Below are 19,402 nucleotides of genomic sequence, written 5' to 3' on the forward strand. Positions count from 1 at the left end.
TCATTTACTTACTTAACTTTTCAACTTTCATACTTTTGCATGTATACCCAAATCCTTGAATTGAAAAAGTCTCATCAATGTACCTTTCACTTTCAGACAATACCCTGATCACTAAACAACCATTTTATACACTGTTATCTATATTATTTTATGTAGATATATAAATTTAGTGTTGAATAACAATATTAGCAGACATAATAACGTCAAAACTAAATTTTGGATCAATCTTGATCCTAATCCTGTAGGCCAATATGGTATGCCATACAATTTAATGTGGTAGCCATTTTTTGACAAGGCGAAAAACGTGTTTTTTAATCTCACCCGGTCGAAGATTTTTTTCCTAGGATTTTCTCATATGTATCTACTTTTTACCCCCCCCCCCCGATTAGGCCTTATAATATGTAGTGTAGATAAGGTAATAGGTAGCTATACTGTGCATATCAAACATTTTACCTGATCCCATATTCCGAAAAGTCAAGGTTACCTTTACCACGGCGACTCGCTTGATTTAAATTATAGAAAATAACATTACTAATGGATAGGAAAAAATATATTGTAAAATGTCTATATTCATCTAAATATAAACCGTTCTCCGCCCAGTTTGATTATCTGACCCATTCCATCGCCAGCCTTAACACTACTTTTCTGATTTTTTTTTAAACTGATAATGCTATAAGTCTGCTCAGTCTTATAACAGTTATAAGTGCTATAACAAATGAATTAATCCTGTTTTGATTCGTATGCAAACATAAATTTTCCTGTAACAATGAAATATTTAGGTACTTACATCATTTTGAACGTATACATTTTCATTGCATTGTGATTCGTATGTAACAGATGTCGTTATCTCCCTCGATTGTATGAACTATAATGCTAATATTAGGTACGAAATATTGTATCTCCTGAAAATTATGTAGTTTCATAGCTGTCATTTGAAGTTATTGCAATGCCGTAAATGAAATGATTATTCATGGAGAGATAATAACTTCAATGTATTTGAATTACATGCACTATCCTCAATCGATAAACTTTATAATATCACGCATCGTTTCACGATAATTTTAATGTATTTAACGATCCATTGAACGATAAAGTATAGTATGTTAATTATCATCAAAATGTTTTGTTACATTTACTATTTGGATGTATTGTACATACTTTTATGGCAGTGGTAGCTTTTTAGTTGTGAACTAATTACATTGTAACTAATAATAAAATTTCACATTTTTATGTATGTACAGAATACGGAAACGTACGCTGTCCCGATGCTTAATCGCATAGAATTCCGCATTTCTAACATGCCGTAAGCGACAAATTACTTAAACCATTCTGAATTTAGTTATCACAAATGTGTGTCGTTTTGGTGTCTCTTTTGATACATCTCTATAAGATGAAGTATTTTCTACTATTATCCTGTCTTACAGACATGGCCCCCACAAAAGGGGGGCTGACAGGGCTAGAGCCTGGGAGCCCGGGCTAGAAGGGGCCCGGCGTGGCGGGTTGATCACTTCAGCGAGATAAACACACACTAAAAATTCGCGCTAATAGTAAAAAAAGTCGCCTGCAGCGCTATTTCATGAATGGAATATTATTGTATAATTATTTTTAGCGTGCTTCCTGGCTAATAAAACGACTATTTATCCAATACGGCGAAAGTCAGCGTGTTACTTGGCTATCACAAAGGGGGGTCGCGATCATTGCTTCATAATATGATACCGTGCCGACAATTCAAGTTGATTTATTTAAAATGCCAGAAGCCTGCATTTCCGCAGAATACCATTTGGGGATCACTATTGTAGCACATTACACGGCTATTAACCTTAGCGATAGGTAGGGGGCCCGCCAAACATCTTGGCCTGGGGGCCCGCTTCAGGATATGGGGGCCGTGTTTATAGATATACCAACATTGTATTATTATATTCTATCACGATTACCTCAAAAGTTTGGTGACTATGTCATTATAATAAATAAATAAATTTCCACTTTCTCTACAATGCGAAACGTATGGGTCACCACGAAGCAAAGTTAATTCGGGTAAAACTGAGTTATGACATTACAGCCATTTGTCAATTCGCCATAATACATGGTATCTAATAATAAAAAAGATCGTACAAATGGATAGAAAATATATAATTACTAATAACAAAAAATATGAAACACCCCCGTTTCACAATATAGCGAATTTTTCGAGCGATTATTTTATCGAAGAATGAGTGCTTCACGTTACGTTGAGTGGATTATTCTAGTGTTAGCATGGTAACAAATTATCATAGTAGGTAAATAGAGTAATCAAGATAAACAATACAAAATTTGAAAATACTCTGAGAAATATAATATAACCAAATACGAAACACAGCAGTTGTTTATCAAAAGTGATGTCAAATTATTGATGTTCAATAAAAGAGTGGTATATTCGTAAATCTTGTGAATCACTTGTGAAATAAAAAAATAGTTTATTGATACACCCGATCCTCTTTTTGCACGGGGTATACGTTCCAAAGACTACCGTGCAAAACAAACCCGTGTAAAAAAAGATAAGGTGCCCATACAAAAATAGGTTCCATTACTTAAAATCAACTCAAAATACGAAATTCTTGAACTCAAAAATAAATTGAATTTATTTATTATTTACCTATACTTAAGTAAGTACATAAAATATGTTTACATAAAAATACATAGTTTTCGATAAATATATTCATTTGTCGCTACTTGAAAATAAACGTGCCCGTTTACTGCTGTTTTTCGCTAGCGAAAAATCACTCTCATCGCTGGAAATATTTAATGACGTTGACGCTGAAGTACGCGGCGCGTCTCTCGTATCGAACCTGAAGTGACTGACTAGTGGCGCCATGTATGTACGTATGTATGTCTGGGCGGCATCAAGTGACAACATATTATGTCTGCACCAGTGGCGTGCGGTCCATTCGAACGCATTTTTTTGATAAATATGTACATACATACGTATTTTTATCCTTTTTAGTTTTTTTAAACCGTGTTAAAGCAAAAAAATCAGTATAAATAAAAAATAATCGATACTTTTTTAAACCTTGTTATTTTGAAACCGTGCAATAAAGCCGTGCAAAAAGAGGATCGGGTGTATAATCAATCTCAAACAAATCGGTATTTGGTTATATGTTTCTTAGATTAGTGACAGGACGGTAGTCGCCGAGGTTTTCGCGATTGAAAACTGCCTTTTTCAGTGTAGTCTGAAAGCTGTTATACAATACAATTGCACGCTCCACTGCAACCGCTTGACGGAAATGGTCACTCTAATTTATATCCTGCGGGAAAAATTGCTATGTGTGAAAAAGGAGTAATAAAACTGGGTAGATACCTAATACAGTCAAAATAAATGCGGAAAGTTTGATAAAAATAAAAATCATTTTCATTTTACATAATTATAAAATTAAATCCATTGTTAGGATTCAACAATGTTACAATACAAAGTAGGTACTACTTGGTATTAATTTGTAACTTCGTATTAATTTCGATCATATTATATTCCATCAAGGTTGCTTCTGTCAGCCACCACTGTCTAATGCTAATGGAATAATTTAATAATATTTACAACGTTCCACAATATTCCTTTTGTTACTACATTATAATATCATGTTTCATAATAAAGCTAGCTCATAAAAACTCATAATATAAAAATATTTTTAAGAGGAAATTTCAGTGAAACACAAAAAAAAAATCACAGGGCTTCGAGACAGTTTTTCGCATTACAAATACAACGTCTAATGAATAAAACAAAATATGAATCTTTTTTTCCTTGAATAGTAACCAAGTTTTTTTTATAATTTTCGTTTATTCATTCATAGGTTTTTTAGAAACTATTTTTTTATTCAACGATCACGAGATTAAAGAATTAACATTTTTTATCGAATATACATATTTCGGAAACCTATAATATACCTATTAGAAAAAAATCTTGAAAAAATCGGATTCCGATCAATCTTTATCTAATATGTATATTTATCATGTGTTTCCGAATTTGTATATTCGTACGTTTTTATAAAAAGGCTATGTCAAACGAAGAATTGATGAAACAAAAGCGGTAATTGAAGGTTTTTTCTTAAATATCTATAATATCCGCCCACTGGCCACCTTCATCATCATCATTATTGACAATACGACCCAATGTGTGTCTTGGCCTGCTCCAGCAACACTGTCTCCATCCAGGTATATCGAAAGCAGCTTCCCTCCAGTTTAGAATGCTCAAAATATTTAAGTAATACTCGACACTATCCCTACTTATTGTAGGAGGTCAGCCAGGTCTTCGTTTACCTTCCGGTTTTCCGACTGTACTGCGTGGTGGCCCTTAGTTCTGGCAAAGGTTCGGCTGAAACAGATCCCCGGGAACCTCTTTGCCTTGGTTCAAAGCTACTTCAGCAATAGGGAGAAAACCTACGACTCCGGCCCCAGCCTGATTCACAGGAGGACCACCATGGGGTGTCCCCAGGGCCCCGTCCTGGGACCCCTTCTGTGGAACATACTGTTTGACGACTTTCTGTCCCTGCCACTGCCTCCGACGTGACGACTTGCTCCTGCTTGTTGGGGCGACGAGCCGACCGGCACTTGAGCGTGCAGCCACGGACGCCTTGGGCAGAATCCTTAATTGGGGGCTGCTGAACAAGCTGACCTTTGCCCCGAGCAAGACGGAAGCTGTCCTCCTCAGGGGTAGTTCTCGGGTCAACATAACTCGACGGCCGCCCACGGTTTGTTTTGGCCAGACCTCAGTGCGTTTCTCCGAAAGGGTTACGTATCTGGGAGTAATTCTTGATGACAAGCTGTCTTTCGTTCACCACGCCAAGACGGCCGTCTCTAAGGCCAATTCGGCCTATCAGAGAATGGCCCGAATGGCGGGCAGCAATTGGGGACTTAAGTCTAGAGCCCTTAAGGTTGCATACGGCGCAATTTTCATGGGAATTGCCGGTTACGCCTCCAGCATTTGGCATTCCCGAGTAAACTCCTTAACTCTCGTGAGACGCGCACTACTATGCGGGCAGCGACTTGCGCTGATCTCGCTTACCAAAGCTTACCGCACAACTTCTACTGACGCGCTTGCCGTACTCGCGGGGGTGCTACCCCTCGATCTGCACGTCCAAGTCAGAGGATCGATCACCCTCCTCTTGAGGGGGATCAGCCCAACACTCGCCGGTGTCCATCTGACACCACCGCAGAGATCCGAGGACATTCCTTACAGGAAGACTGTAAGTGACATTGTGTACAAGACCGCATTTGCGGCATGGCAGGCGAGGTGGACCGCCTCCCCCAAGGGGCGGCACACTTACCGTTTTTTCCCAGACGTATTCTGCAGGCACCAAACTAGAAGACTCCAACCTTCGCACTGGATTAGCCAGTTCCTCACCGGCCATCTTCACTTCAACTTCAACTTCAACTGCAACTTCACCGCCAGACTCCACGAGTTTGGCTTGATAGTATATGGGCCGGGTTGTACCTGCGGGCATGACGGGATAGTCCCGACTCTTCTGTAGACTCATCCATTTCAATTCGTGACACTCAGTATGCGGGTACACAAAGCGCTTAACGTCAGCGGACAGCAGAGCCAGTCCAAAAAACAAACATTTTCTTCCTTAACTTTCTTCTTTAAGCACTACGGTGCATGGTTGCAGCATCAGTCCCGTGTGGCTCCGTCGCGGGACGGAATGAGCACTTAAAATCACTTCTTTCAGACACGTTTAAAGCGTCATAGAAAGCGGCAGTGCATATCCACGGTTGTGCATATATGACGGGTGGTGGTGGGCACTTTAACGTATGTCTGTCTCCTTGTCATGCGTGACTCTTCCATCCTGTGTACATGGCCCAGCCATCTAAGGCGGCCTAATTTGATCGACTGTACAATGTGCGGGCCCCTGTATAAAGCGTAAATTCACAATTGTATCTTCGGAAACAGAGAACACAGAATAATGATAATGAAATATTACAGCCAGGTAAAAAGCATATACCTATATCTAGACATGTGCTCTGTTTAACGGTTGTATTTTATATACTTTCTTTCATAAATAAAATGAATAAATACTACCGAACTACAAAAATAAATTAATTATTAGAGGTTTGCATTCTAAATACTCTAAATAGTCTAAATTGATGAAATGAATATTATTACCAACATTCATAATTTTATAGAGAGAAAATGTTCAATTAAAATATGAATAATATTTTCAGTATTGTTTTTATTTTATAATATACCTACACGTAGTTCAAAATATTATATAATACAATACAATCAATATCACGACCTTGACTATGTAGCGAAATTCCGGATTTTATAATGTGGTGTATGTATTCAAATATGTATTTTATATATATATATTTTTTTAAAGTATTGCGAAGATTTTTTAAAAATGAATTTGCGATGAATTCAGCTAAATTTTTTTATAAGAGCTCTTTGATAATACTTGTACCCTCATTTTTTTACGTTACATTATTCGTTATTCAGTATTTTATTATTCCCCTTACGATTTCTGTTTTATTTGGGATTTTTTTCGATGTACCTATCCGGTGGAGATATCCTAATTTTGTTTTTATTCGCGAACATACCCGGAGGCACCGTGACAATCTATTCATTTTTATGGGACTCGAAAATGCCACAATGGTAATATTATAAACCGTTGATTTTTTGTATATCCGAAAGTAATATGAATGGACGTTTTGTATATTTTATCATCAAGACATTTTATAATACAATATTTTTTCACAGATTTTTTCTTGCTCTTCTTTTACTTTTTATATTAATTTCACAAAACCGATATAATTAATTTATAACAACACCATTAACATTATTATTATTATGCTTGTTAAATATTTTTATTCACATTTTCTACTTTTACATAATATTTATAAATTACTTTTCGTTTTTATCAAATTGATCAATCATAATATTTGTATTATATAAATGTTTACAAGTTATTAGGAATACAAATGTTTGAAAAAAATACAATAATGTTAATAATATTGTAATTGATATAAATTTTGTCCTTTTTCATTGCATCTAAGCACACCCACCATGTGCCATGTACCATGTACCATGGGCCATGTGAAATATGTGCCAGATGGACACTTATATTTCTGTTCTGTTTAATATATGTATAACATGAGGCACCAAGGCCAAACGTCATCTATATAGTAATCACGATTGTATACCTATTAACGAAGAGCTCATGGGCCATGGTCGTGGGTAGAGTTGGGTTTTGGGAATTTCCCGACGGAAATTCTCGAGAATTTTTCGAGATTTTCCATCCCGAATCTCGAGAATTGAAATTTTTAACATTTCGGGAAATCCCGGATCTCGAGAATCTTTTCTCTGGATTCGGGATTTCTTCATTATCAAGTATTAATTGATTAAATGATTTTCTATATGGAAAAAGTGGACAGAAAACACAAAACGTTCAAAGACTGATCGGAGCATTTAACAGAATTAAGCCAACATCGACTCAAAATGAGCGCAATTTTTGCAACATCAAGGAATTTTGTGTCTCAAAAGCGTACGCGATTGTCAGACGCAGCGATTGACAGTCTGTGTTGAAAGTCTATTTTAATAAGTAATGTTTTGAATTATTTTTGTTTTCCTACATCTATTTTGTTTGTCTTCTTACATAAATAATAAAAAAATCATACGTTTACACTTATTTTAGGATTTTTACAGATTTTTTTTTTCAATTTTCCGATATTCTCGAGAATTCGTTTCTGGAAATCCCGAATCTCGAAATTTAGATTTTTTTGGGCCATTTCTAGTCGTGGGTCTGAGTAGGCTCTCATTCAAATTGACGGAGCACTATGAAATATGACAATTAATATCTATGCAGGTGAAGGGGAGCTAAATGCCTTATATTTTGTCTCCCACTGTAGTAAAAAGATATATTAATGAGGCTTTCAGAGCAATATTGCTCGTAGTCTCAAAAATTCGGTGGGGATGACTGGATCGTAGTTATTAAGATCTTCGATTGACTGGTTGGAAAAGTCTGCTGTCATCAAGTTTTTCGACACCTTCAACATGTGGTTTTGAATGGTTTCCACGTTCAAATTTCTGTAGAGAGTGGTATTGCGAACGAATCGTGGGGCATCTGTAATCATTATACGAGATTTATGTTGTATAGTCTGAAACATTTAAAAATGTTTTGTAGGATTAGTATAGCCCCAGGCGGAGGCACAATGGGACAGGTAATCACAGTATAACGAAGGAGTTTGCTTCTAAGGACGAGATTGCTTTTTTATATCTATCACAGGGCCTGGTCTAGTATTCGTGACTTGAGCTTGGCGTTTTTTGATTTACATATTATGTTTATTAAGTGTTAGACATTCGTTTAAAATTAGGCCATGGTATTTGACTCTAGGAATCTAAAGAATATTATTATCGTACGTTATGATGCTTTTGACTTTGTCCTTTAGACACAGATTATAGTTACTTTTTCTACACTAAATTAACGTATTGTGAAAATACATTATGTTAAAAGTAAAGATTTTACTCCGGTATTGGAAAATACGAAGCGATTTAATTTATTTACATTCAATTCTTACATTTAACCACTAAACAGTGTAGTAAAAGTTGACATTATTTCTAAGTGTGTTGGAAGATTAGAAACTTTTTAGAACATACGGTAATAAAACAATATATTATTATGAAATTCCACACTAGTTAAATAATGTTATGGTATTGTTATAAGTATGTATAAGAATTGGCATACAGTTACCTGTATCGCAATAAAGATAATACATACTGATATTAATTATCTTAATAAATACTTTGGACGTTATTATTTAAGATTTTATGTCAATTGAAAACGTGCCTGTAAATGGCCAGTAATATTAGTGCTACCACGAAAACTTTAATCGAAATATGTAAATGTATAAATACTATATAATATTATAATGTGTTTGACGTATTGACTATTAACCAAAAGCTTTTATTCCACAGAAAGCTCGACATAAAAGCACCACAATGTAATAAAACATAATCCACTTACTTCTACAAACACACTTTCATTTATTACCATTATGCTTATTTTACCAGTCTTGATTTAATATTCATTATACTTATCACATTACTTAATATTCTTTTTTATTTTTCTTCGCAGGGTGCTCTCACTTGGGCAGGGGCGCTCAGCTGTGGTTACATTACGAGGGTGGGGCCGCGCTGCGGGCCGGAGGGCGCGTATTGTGGAGAGCGCCATTCCACAGATTGAGATCGTCGGCTGATGATGGAGAGAGGCTCCTTTGGCTCGATTTTGGCGGAGAAGAAGGAGAAATTGTAAGTGTTATTATTGAAATTCTTTTCCTACCATAATATAACCAAGCTGAATAAATCACCGCCATTATTAATTTATTTTCACAATAAATTAACAAAGAGGAAAGCTGGATAGGATATGATTGTAAATTAATTTGCGTATACCTATGGGTAGATACAACTTCCGTTTAGATCGATTATATCGCACCCGGGGAATAATAGTGGCACAACTCGAAATCTTATTTTTGCAGGAGAGCAGTTTGAATATTTTATTTTGGTGGGTTAAATCAGTTTTTTTTTTAATTTACTTTATAATACCGTGAAGTTGGCACACCTGAGTCATCGCATTTTTAATGTTATCCGCAATAACAATGGCACAATGATCATTGTGCCACTATTTCTGCTTGAATTCACGTAAAATGTTATAATATGATAATGACAAAAATGCTTTTAAGGCCACTAATATATTTTTAAGAATTATGCCGCTATTTGTGCGGATAGAAATGATATCTTGGAACTTTTCTGCATACTTAACTCAAAAATGCCAAATTTGGACGTGTGCCACTATTATTCCCCGGGTGCGATATAATATTGCAATACGTATCATATAAACATAACAGATGAACCGTATTATGTTGTGTTTAGTAGATGTTTGCTTTCTGGAAAACGGTCTTATAGTCCTTAAAGAATAAACATTTCTACTTGATTGGCCAGACCATCAACGTATTTATTTGTACAGAAATTTGATAATTAAATAATATCTACCAATGGTAAATTATTAGATACATATAAGACCCTTTTTATAGCTTGCATAGGAGCTAAGTAATTAATTCTGGCCCCGGAATCAATGGCAGGATGAATTTACATGTTTAATTATATTTGGCGCAATAGACAATGACTTATTATTTGTTTGAGAGTCAGGTAAAGAAACGAAAGATCCGTTTATATTCAGCATATACATAGACTGCGGACATTATTTCGTCACTGTTCTGGCAGAAGACACTAATTCGAAAAAAATACATATTGAGTTAGTTATACCAAAATGTTCCTTATTTCAAACTTTACCGTCTGGAAACCTTCTTAATAAATAAACAGTCTTTATTTTAAAGTCATCCTTTTTACGATTACTTAATAAACTCACATGATAGACAATTTCAAACATTTTAACAACTTCAAAGTCAAATTACTCAAAACTAGTATTCTCCCGTTAGTGTGTTCTGCCAGAACAGACACGATTTGTCTTTTCAGTCCGTAGATAATAATATTCAAACCGTGCCTACCGACATCTCTGGAATCTATGCGAATCTTTTTGACTAATATAAGAGTTAAAAAAAACTACTATTCGTTACCACTCGGTTAAGACGTCGCTTAACCGGTTAAGTGCCCAAAGCGTCTTTGGACGCCCTAATTACACCAATTCTTATGTTAATTACTATCAATTAACTAATTTCGGCATAGAAAGGATTAGTGCCACTTAAGCATTCAAGTATGACTTTGCATCTTGCCATAAGCCTCGACACTATAAAGAAAGATAGAGAAACCATCTCTCACTGATGCATTATTACGTTGGCAATAATACTTATCCCGACCAGCAATATAAATGAGATCACAATGTCTTCAGTTAATTATAAGCAACACGGGCAAGTAGACTCGAGATGGCGTATTTTATTATTTAGTCCGTGTCGGTTAAGCGCCCCTTCCCCCTCCGACGCCCCCGCTTGATAGTTAGATTTATAATTATCTTCCGGCGTGATGTGCGTGTAGTGAATTCGTTCGCGGGGTGGGGGTGGTTGGCTAGGTTAGGTTATAATTGGAGTGCTCGTAAAGCTGCAATTACTCAACTGATTGCGGATCGTGGTGTTTTTCTTTGTTCGGCTTAGTTTCGTCGGAGGGAAAACATCGGTTAGTTAGCGTAGCCCGAAATGCATATAATGTCGAACTGCGTTAAATGGAAATATTGGCGAAATGACATGCATATGAAATACATCTATGAAAGTCTTAATTAGTGACGTCACCTCGCGTTCCGCCATCTGCATTGTTGCAATTTAAAAAAAAAAAAAGATTTCCCGATGATTATTAAAATATTTTTAATTTGCATAATAAAATTGAATAATTCGGTGGTGTTTGGGCATGTGAATTTACAGGAGAGCAATTTTAAACTTTGATTTGCCTCCATAAATTTCGGTTCTTTTTTTTGCTTAACATTGAGAATAATTTAAAAATAAATAAATGAAAAAAATACGACATTAATTAGATTGTCAATTATTCCACTAATTAGGAAAATAATGTTACTTATCAGTGATCAAAATATGATAAGGTCTTTGCTCATGTTTCGACCAAATTAACCGTTGTGTTTGTTCACATATATTATCATCATATTACCATAGGGTTTTGAGCATTTTCAATTAAAATATAGATGTCAGGTTATTACTAAATGGGAGGTAATAATATAATAGTGATCCAATTTTTAGTCTTAACATAAAATGATCAAAAAAGCAATTATCACCCAAACAACACCAAATTGTAAATTAATAGGTAATCAATTTTTAAGTCAATCGTTGCTTCATTATCATTGGTTAATTATTGTATTCATTGATACATTACGGATCATGTATACATATAAAAGGTATATTGTATTCGTACATTTTTATTGTCATTGTAAGAAATTCGTATAAAATTTTGCGTGTTGACGAAAGTAAATGCCAACGTTATCGGTATTATAATGAGACATATTTATTTATGAGTTTTTTAATCAAATTTAAAAATATTTCAAATACTTGCAAGGTAACCGTAGCTTTTCGTTTGTTTTAGGTAGGTACAGGAATGTCAATAATCTGTTACCGTTTAACTTAGTAATGTCATTTACCATAATTGACCACAAAACAGTTTGCCTCCTGCGCATCTATTCTATACACTAGACTGCTTTCGGCCACACTATCTAGGGTAGGATAGTATCCAAGTATTAGCACTTATTGTAACAATTACAATAAATTAGTTGTAATTGTTACAATAAGTGCTATGTTTTAATAGCAACTCTCTTGGCTGTGATAAATTTTAGAGTGAGATAGACAGTTTTGACAGTTCAGACGGCTAACTTATTGTAATTGTTACAATAAGTGTTAATATTTCGTAGCTTTCCTACCATATTTAACTGCCGTAAAGGCCGAAAGCAGTCTTGTGTATAGAATAAATGCGCTGATTGACAGAGTTCGAAGTACCTACACCGATTTTTTTTAAATGATTTTTTCTATTGGGCATGATTCTGAAATAAATAAAACATTAATATTTTTATAGTATTGTTATTGATGGGATTTATTGGAACAATAAATATACTATAATGAATGCTGTTTTAAGACATATGTTGCAATGGGACCTACTTCATGATTTATTTGAATTTACCGAGCGCTCCCCTATCTCGAATCATTCGTAGAATCCTAGGTATACTTACCTGGTTGATTTATCTCCGCGTATCTCACGGATCGCGCTAATGAATCGTGTAATTTAATTAATGTCTTTTGAAAAGAAAAAAAAATAAACACTGTCCGTTTTTCCGAAGAATTTTCTTTGTGAATATCGAAAAGCAGAATAATATTAATTCGAATCGCGGGTGAGATCTGCTTTCGCGTGTAATTGCAGTTATACCCAACCAGCTGGCCGAGAGACTGTTAAAAAATATAACCGTTTGAAATCTACTATAATCTTATTCTGTTCGAAACGTCATATCGCTGTATGTGATGTGATAGAAATGAACCAAAAATGTAATATTAGTGATCTATTATACGTATGGTATTAGAAAAATGCGTCATGCACAGAAAGAACAAACGGATGACGTTTAATATTTACTAGAGATTTGTTCTCAGTTTTAATAAATGCCATCTTAGAAATTCTTTGATAATCCCCGTAAACTAAACAGAATTTTCAAGCATTTCGATTCATAATTAGAAAATATCAATATGACGCAGGCCTAAAGCCAAACAGCGTTTTACCTACATAAGCAAAATTTTGCAGTGAAGTCATTCACTATTAAACTGAGTGAATTTTCAGTCTTGGTGGACGACAGATGGAAATGTCAAGTTTTTATTCAGATAGAAATTTAGAATTATAACTAATGAAAAACAGCAAACAATTAAATGAAAACATGTACAATTCAGGGTAGCAACGTTATAAAAAAAAACAATTTCTAAGCGAATACATAATATAAATATTTGCTTTCTCTATATCGATGTCAAAATAAACGAATTAAATAAGTTATATTTTAGAAAAGCAATGACAGATTCCGAATTCGGATGGCATTTGACATTTATCTCGCGCTCTAATGGCCTATAAAATTTAGCGTAGTACCATACTGTATCTAATATAAATATTTGTCAATGCGATGAAACATTTTACAATCATTGGTAGCATTTTAATGATATATATTTTTGATTTGTAGTTCTTGAGCTACTATATTCATGATATGAATTTAGAAAGAAGTTATTCTTTAATACCAAGACAGTTTCGTGAATTCATAGTTAAACTACGTGATTGACTGATTTGTGTATGATATACCTATACGTCAAAATGCAGAGACAACATGTCCGATTTAGCTAGCTGACTTCTTATGGCGTATAGACTATAATGCGAAAATGTCAATACGGTTGTACCATTAATTAGATTTAATTATGAATTTACCAAGTGCTGTTTAAGCGGCGTTGTTTCAATTTTAGTCCTCGTTTTAAAGCTGTGTCTATTACTGTCTGGCATACCTTAGACGGGGAAAAGGTATAGCACCTTTGATTGAAAATATTTTGATTTTAATTACTTTTCCTTTGTTCGGCGAACGGTTTTTGGGCCGGCGGAGCGAGTCGTGGAAATAAATCTCCCCGGCCGCGGACTTAATTATAATCGTGTATATTTTGTATTAAATTTCATCGAAAGCCCTTTGATAATAAAAACTTTTCATGTTGAAGGAATATTAAATTAGATATCCAGAAAAAATCTAATCAAAGGCTTCGGCGCTCTTCAAAGATGGCGCGAAATATTCCCGCCGCCTTTTGTTCAAATTATTTTATTTCTTTGTCAGCTAATTAAAATAATTTTAATAACAGTTCACCGTCAATTAAATATGCAAATATTATTTTTGCGCTCTTTCGGCCTACGCCTAAAGAGCCGACATTTTTTTTCATTAATTATTTCATAGTCCTAATGATAATTATTGTGTGCCACGAAAAACTCACTTGGTCATGTCGAAAAAACCAACTAGGTAGTATTTAAAACCATAATGTATTCATTATACTAGTGAAGTCTATTTTGGGTGACATTTTAATTATTATGTTGCCAAATCACCGTGAACTACAATAGTTTATATAACTCTCTTGAAATAATCTTAATGCAATGAATCGCTTTAATAGTTATTTGTCAATAAAATTCTATCTGGTAGAGTCTTATTTTAATTGGCGAATAAAGTATATTTACCTCTGTTAAACATGTTTTTGGCGTTCCATTTTTAAAGGAGTCTTGATTTTGACTGAAAATTTACTGAGTAAATGCTAACGCAATTCGTAATTTATTTCTTAACACTCTTGGTGAAATAAGGCCTATATCTAAATTATAATATTTACTGTGATCATTTAAATAGTTTTGTAACGATTTATTATTCATTGAGATATCATTTACTCGGATTCCGCTTTACATATTTGTAATATTAATTGCAACAAGATGTAAGAATTCTTTTTACCAATTAATTATTAAAAAAACTAAATACCTACTTGCTGATATTCCTGTAATATTATTGACGTAATTTGTTATCATTTAGAAAATTAAATTAAAAACCAAAATTAATATATTACCATTTTTTGGCGTTTCAAGACTACGTGGGCCTTGGTGTTCTCCAGTATTTGCTCCATTCAGGTAGGTCTAAAGCGGCATTCTGCAAATATTCCCAAAAGTTAGACATTTGCCAATACTATCTCGTCAATATCTAATATGCATCTGAGAGCGTCTGATAGGATGTGTTCGCCATCCTACGAAATGTATTGGTCATTTTGCCACATGTAGTGTACGTATTAACAGACTAGGGCAGTGTTGTTTAAAGTGTGGGACTCCGCGAGCTATGCGAAACAAATCCAGACAATTTTAATTCAGTGGGACAGATGCACGATGATAGATTTGTATTCTTTAGTGGTTTGTTCTTCATACGATTACAAAATGAACACTGCTTTTTCATTATCGTGACCATAACCGTTTATCCGTTATATTACAGGGCAGTTCTTTATTTTAGTTTCGTGCCTTTTGATTATTTTTTATTAACCCATGTGTGTCCGAATCTTTACTTTACAACATAGAAGAGAAGTACCCAAAAAAAATACTATGAATACTAACTACATTGACAAGTAAATCTCATATGTTTTATTTTGGCTTTCTATTGGCAGCTCGGAAAATCTAAAAAAAATGAATTTCATTCAGAAACGGAAAATTTTCAATTGTCCTCAATTAGAGTAAGTTCAAGGCATGGTAGAAGTATCTTTTTTTACAATAATAAAGGCGTGAAACGGAAAAGTTTGAAAGCCCTGTTCTATGTACATATGCAGTGCATTTAGGGAGGTCACATCGGCACCCGCACCCGCGATGTCAGACATTGTCTACGTTTGTTGACTTGAATAATGAACGATAATATATCGTTTGAAAAATAATGAATATTATGCATAACTACACCTTAAAAAACAATTATTTTTAAAAATTAATTAAATTAATTAACCAAAATGGCGGCCATCTAAAAATTAACTTAAGTATTTGTTTCACCCTTTCCACACCCGCTAAAACTTTTGAACACCCGCAAAAAAAGATCACCGACATTCAACGTGTCATGTTTTATGTATATTTTGCGGTTCAGTTGTAGCTTCAACCACTGTGTTTTTTTCTAATAGTGCAGTAAATGTGCACAATTTACGAGAACATAAATTATTACTACATAATATTATGTAGTACCTACTGCAAATATTTACAATAAAGTATTGTCGGTAGCGTCTCGTAGTTACAATATAGCGGCGGTTTTTCACTGTTTGTGAATAATTTGCAATAAAATATATCAAACCTGTATATTATTGTTAGTGCGGTGTTTAGACGCGAGAGGGAGATTTATCGCGTCATCCCGCGGTGGAGAAATTTAAGTGAATTAATTTGTACCAAATCAAAATTCAAATTTGTCTCGGTGCTCGAGAAAAGCATTCCGCCCCAGCGACATTGTTTTATCGCCGATGAATCCCACACGTGTGTGAGTGTGAGGGTGCGCTCAGGGGCGGACGGAGCCAAAAGGACAAAGGTAAACGTCCCGTTGCATTTTAATGAGTTTTATTGTATGTATATACCTATATGCCGAAGGATGTTGAAGAAAACCTTCTCTACTAGACGGAATCTGGATATATGAAAGTGAAGTCGAGCTTTTGAATTTACTATCTACCCCTAGGAATGAAGGCGGTCCACTTTGGGAATCACTTGGTAACGAAACCGACGAGCTGGGTTTATAAGAACGTTTGAATGAATTACTTCATGCGAAAGTGTAATTTTTCACCGTTTATTCCATATGTGGTGTTTCTACGTTGCTCATGTTCAAAAATCTATTTAGGCTTGCCCATAGTTTTTCGTAGTTTTGACCAGTTATTAATTATGTGTTTTCGAGTTGGTAACATTGCCCACAGGAGCGGCTCTACCAATAGGGACGATTCCCACTAAAATTTTATGGAAAATAAAACTAGAGACGTCGTTAATATGTAATAAATAATCGCTGATTAAAACAAAACTTTTGTTAACCTCTAATATAAAATATACACCATTAATTATGTATTTTGTTTGACATACCTACATACTATGCATAGTAATTAACAAATTTCTTTAATATTAAAAAAAGTAATACTTATTCAAACATTGGTTTACACATCCTTATATTTTCATTATCGAGAGCCATCTATTGAAGACCACTACCACGAGATAGGGGGGTAATTTACCTAATCTAACTTATGATAACAGCAAATTACATACATGTTAATTAATAAATAACGTATTTTCTTCTAGTATTCAATATGTGTGTTGATGTCCACGGATTAAACAAATATAACATAAATAGGAACTAGTAAGAGACATTTTGACACTATCAATGAAGCTCAGAATGTTAGGAACAAACCCTAGGTTCTTCTGGAAAAGCAGTCACATAGGAATAGCCGGAAACTAGGAAACTGATAAATACGCTATACCTACAAGCCACTACAGACAAATGAGGTATGGGACAACAGATACACAACATCCACCACAGGCAGGATCAATAACGCGGAAATATATGCCAAACATAATCTCCGACATCACTCTTGCCAGGAACACAAAAACATCACACGAACTCACACAGATACGAACAAGCTACAGAGTACTGCGAACCAATCTAAAAAGATTTAAATTGAGAGACGATCACTGTTGTCCACGTGACGACTACACATCTCAAACTGTGCGACATGTCATCGACGACTGCCCAATACTATAAAAGGAGCGATGGAATGGGCTAAACAGCATAACCATGAAATTGACCTCCAAAATCCCCACGTAATACTAACCAAGAACTACACAAAATATTTAATTCTTGCCATAAAGAAAATTAAAGACATAAATGGAGGAACATAATTAACTGCACGTCAATGTTATTAACCCTCTCAACCACCTTGTTGAAATAAGCAAGAGCATGGTAATTAAAAAAAAAAAAAACATAGATAGGAAAAACACTTGTCCAACATACGTACAAAATTATAATGAGTCTTATTAAATTTTATGTAGGTTTATTTTTATTCTATCGTTGGATTGTGATACTGCCCGGGGCGGGACTGCCTTTTCCAATCCGTTCCTGTGTGTATTCATTCTTCGAGCAGGCGTGGGAAACATTTGGCATTATGCATTGAGCCTTTAATTAGTCTTTTTAACGATCCTATTTATAACTCGGTTATTCTGTGTAACATAGCGATAACTTTTAGTATGGAGGTTTACACCTGGAACCAGACGTTTAATATTTTGAAACAGAAATATGGTAGGTAAATTTTCAAATTAAACTAAATAATATATTTCACTTGGCAGCTTATGTAATATGGTGCTGTTTTTAAGGTTATTTTAATTTTAAAATATTATAATGATTGAGACTTTTACGGTTATTTGTTTATTTCGTAAATACTATAGGGTTAGGGTTGAAAAAAAGTCATTAGACCAAAGGTGTAAAAAAAACCCCTTGAAGATATGGAGCCAAAATGTGTGGAAATTGAAGCAAAAAAAGGATTCTCTTGCCTACTGCTTGTGTTAGTTACAAATGACTTTTAGTATTGCACGTTTATTTGAAGAGACCTTCACTTCTACTATGCCATTTCACTATATTTGAGTGTGTACTTGACTCAATGACATTAATATGGACGAATCATCTGGAAAAGAAAATGACACTCACTTTATTGTCGGGTCTGCCGAATGGCATAATCTGTTCTAACGCCATTGCAATAAAGGTGATATTGCTATAAATTCCTGATGCTTTTTGTTGGGGGTCAGCCGAATGGTTTGGTTCGAACGGGTTCGCTCAAATGAACATTGACATTGGAAACACTGCTCTAACGCCATTACAATAAAGGTCATATTGCTATAAATTCCCGATGCGGATATCGCATAATAGAAATTGCGTGACGTCTACCTATATATGCGAATGCGCGAATTTACTTGCAAGCTACTGTATTGAGTGCGTCGTCCATTAATAATGTCATTGGTTAGGGTTGAAAAAAAGTCATTGGACCGAAGGTGTAAAAAAAAACCCCTTGAAGATATGGAGCCAAAATGTGTGGAAATTGAAGCAAAAAAAGGAACCTCTTGTCTACTGCTTGTGTTAGTTACAAATGACTTTTAGTATTGCACGTTTATTTGAAGAGACCTTCACTTCTACTATGACATTTCACTATATTTGAGTGTGTACTTAACTTCATAGGATTGGTTGGTGTAGTATTAAATTCGACTTCAATTTGACACTTCACGCATCTCAAATGTTGCAGTATCAAAACAGGCATTTGAATATACAATTTAACCATCAATAGAGTATGTATATGCTACATAACTTTGCACTCTGGCTCCAGGATGAAAATAATGTAATATATTATTCAAATTTTTTTT

The 19,402-nt window shown here is 34.7% G+C and overlaps 1 protein-coding gene across 1 annotated transcript in view; it reads left to right on the top strand.

Annotated features, from left to right (window-relative positions):
• Positions 1-19,402, top strand: part of Syn1 (Syntrophin-like 1) — a 266,471-nt gene that overhangs the window by 234,882 nt on the left and 12,187 nt on the right. Inside the window, exon 6 of the mRNA XM_085959140.1 lies at positions 9,099-9,271. Within this exon, the coding sequence (XP_085815266.1) occupies positions 9,099-9,271 (173 nt within the window). The remainder of the gene's footprint in view (positions 1-9,098; positions 9,272-19,402) is intronic.

This window comes from Rhyacophila brunnea, unplaced genomic scaffold, assembly GCF_057557595.1.
Source record: "Rhyacophila brunnea isolate RB1 unplaced genomic scaffold, BYU_Rbru_1.0 scaffold_11, whole genome shotgun sequence".
NCBI lineage: Eukaryota > Metazoa > Arthropoda > Insecta > Trichoptera > Rhyacophilidae > Rhyacophila > Rhyacophila brunnea.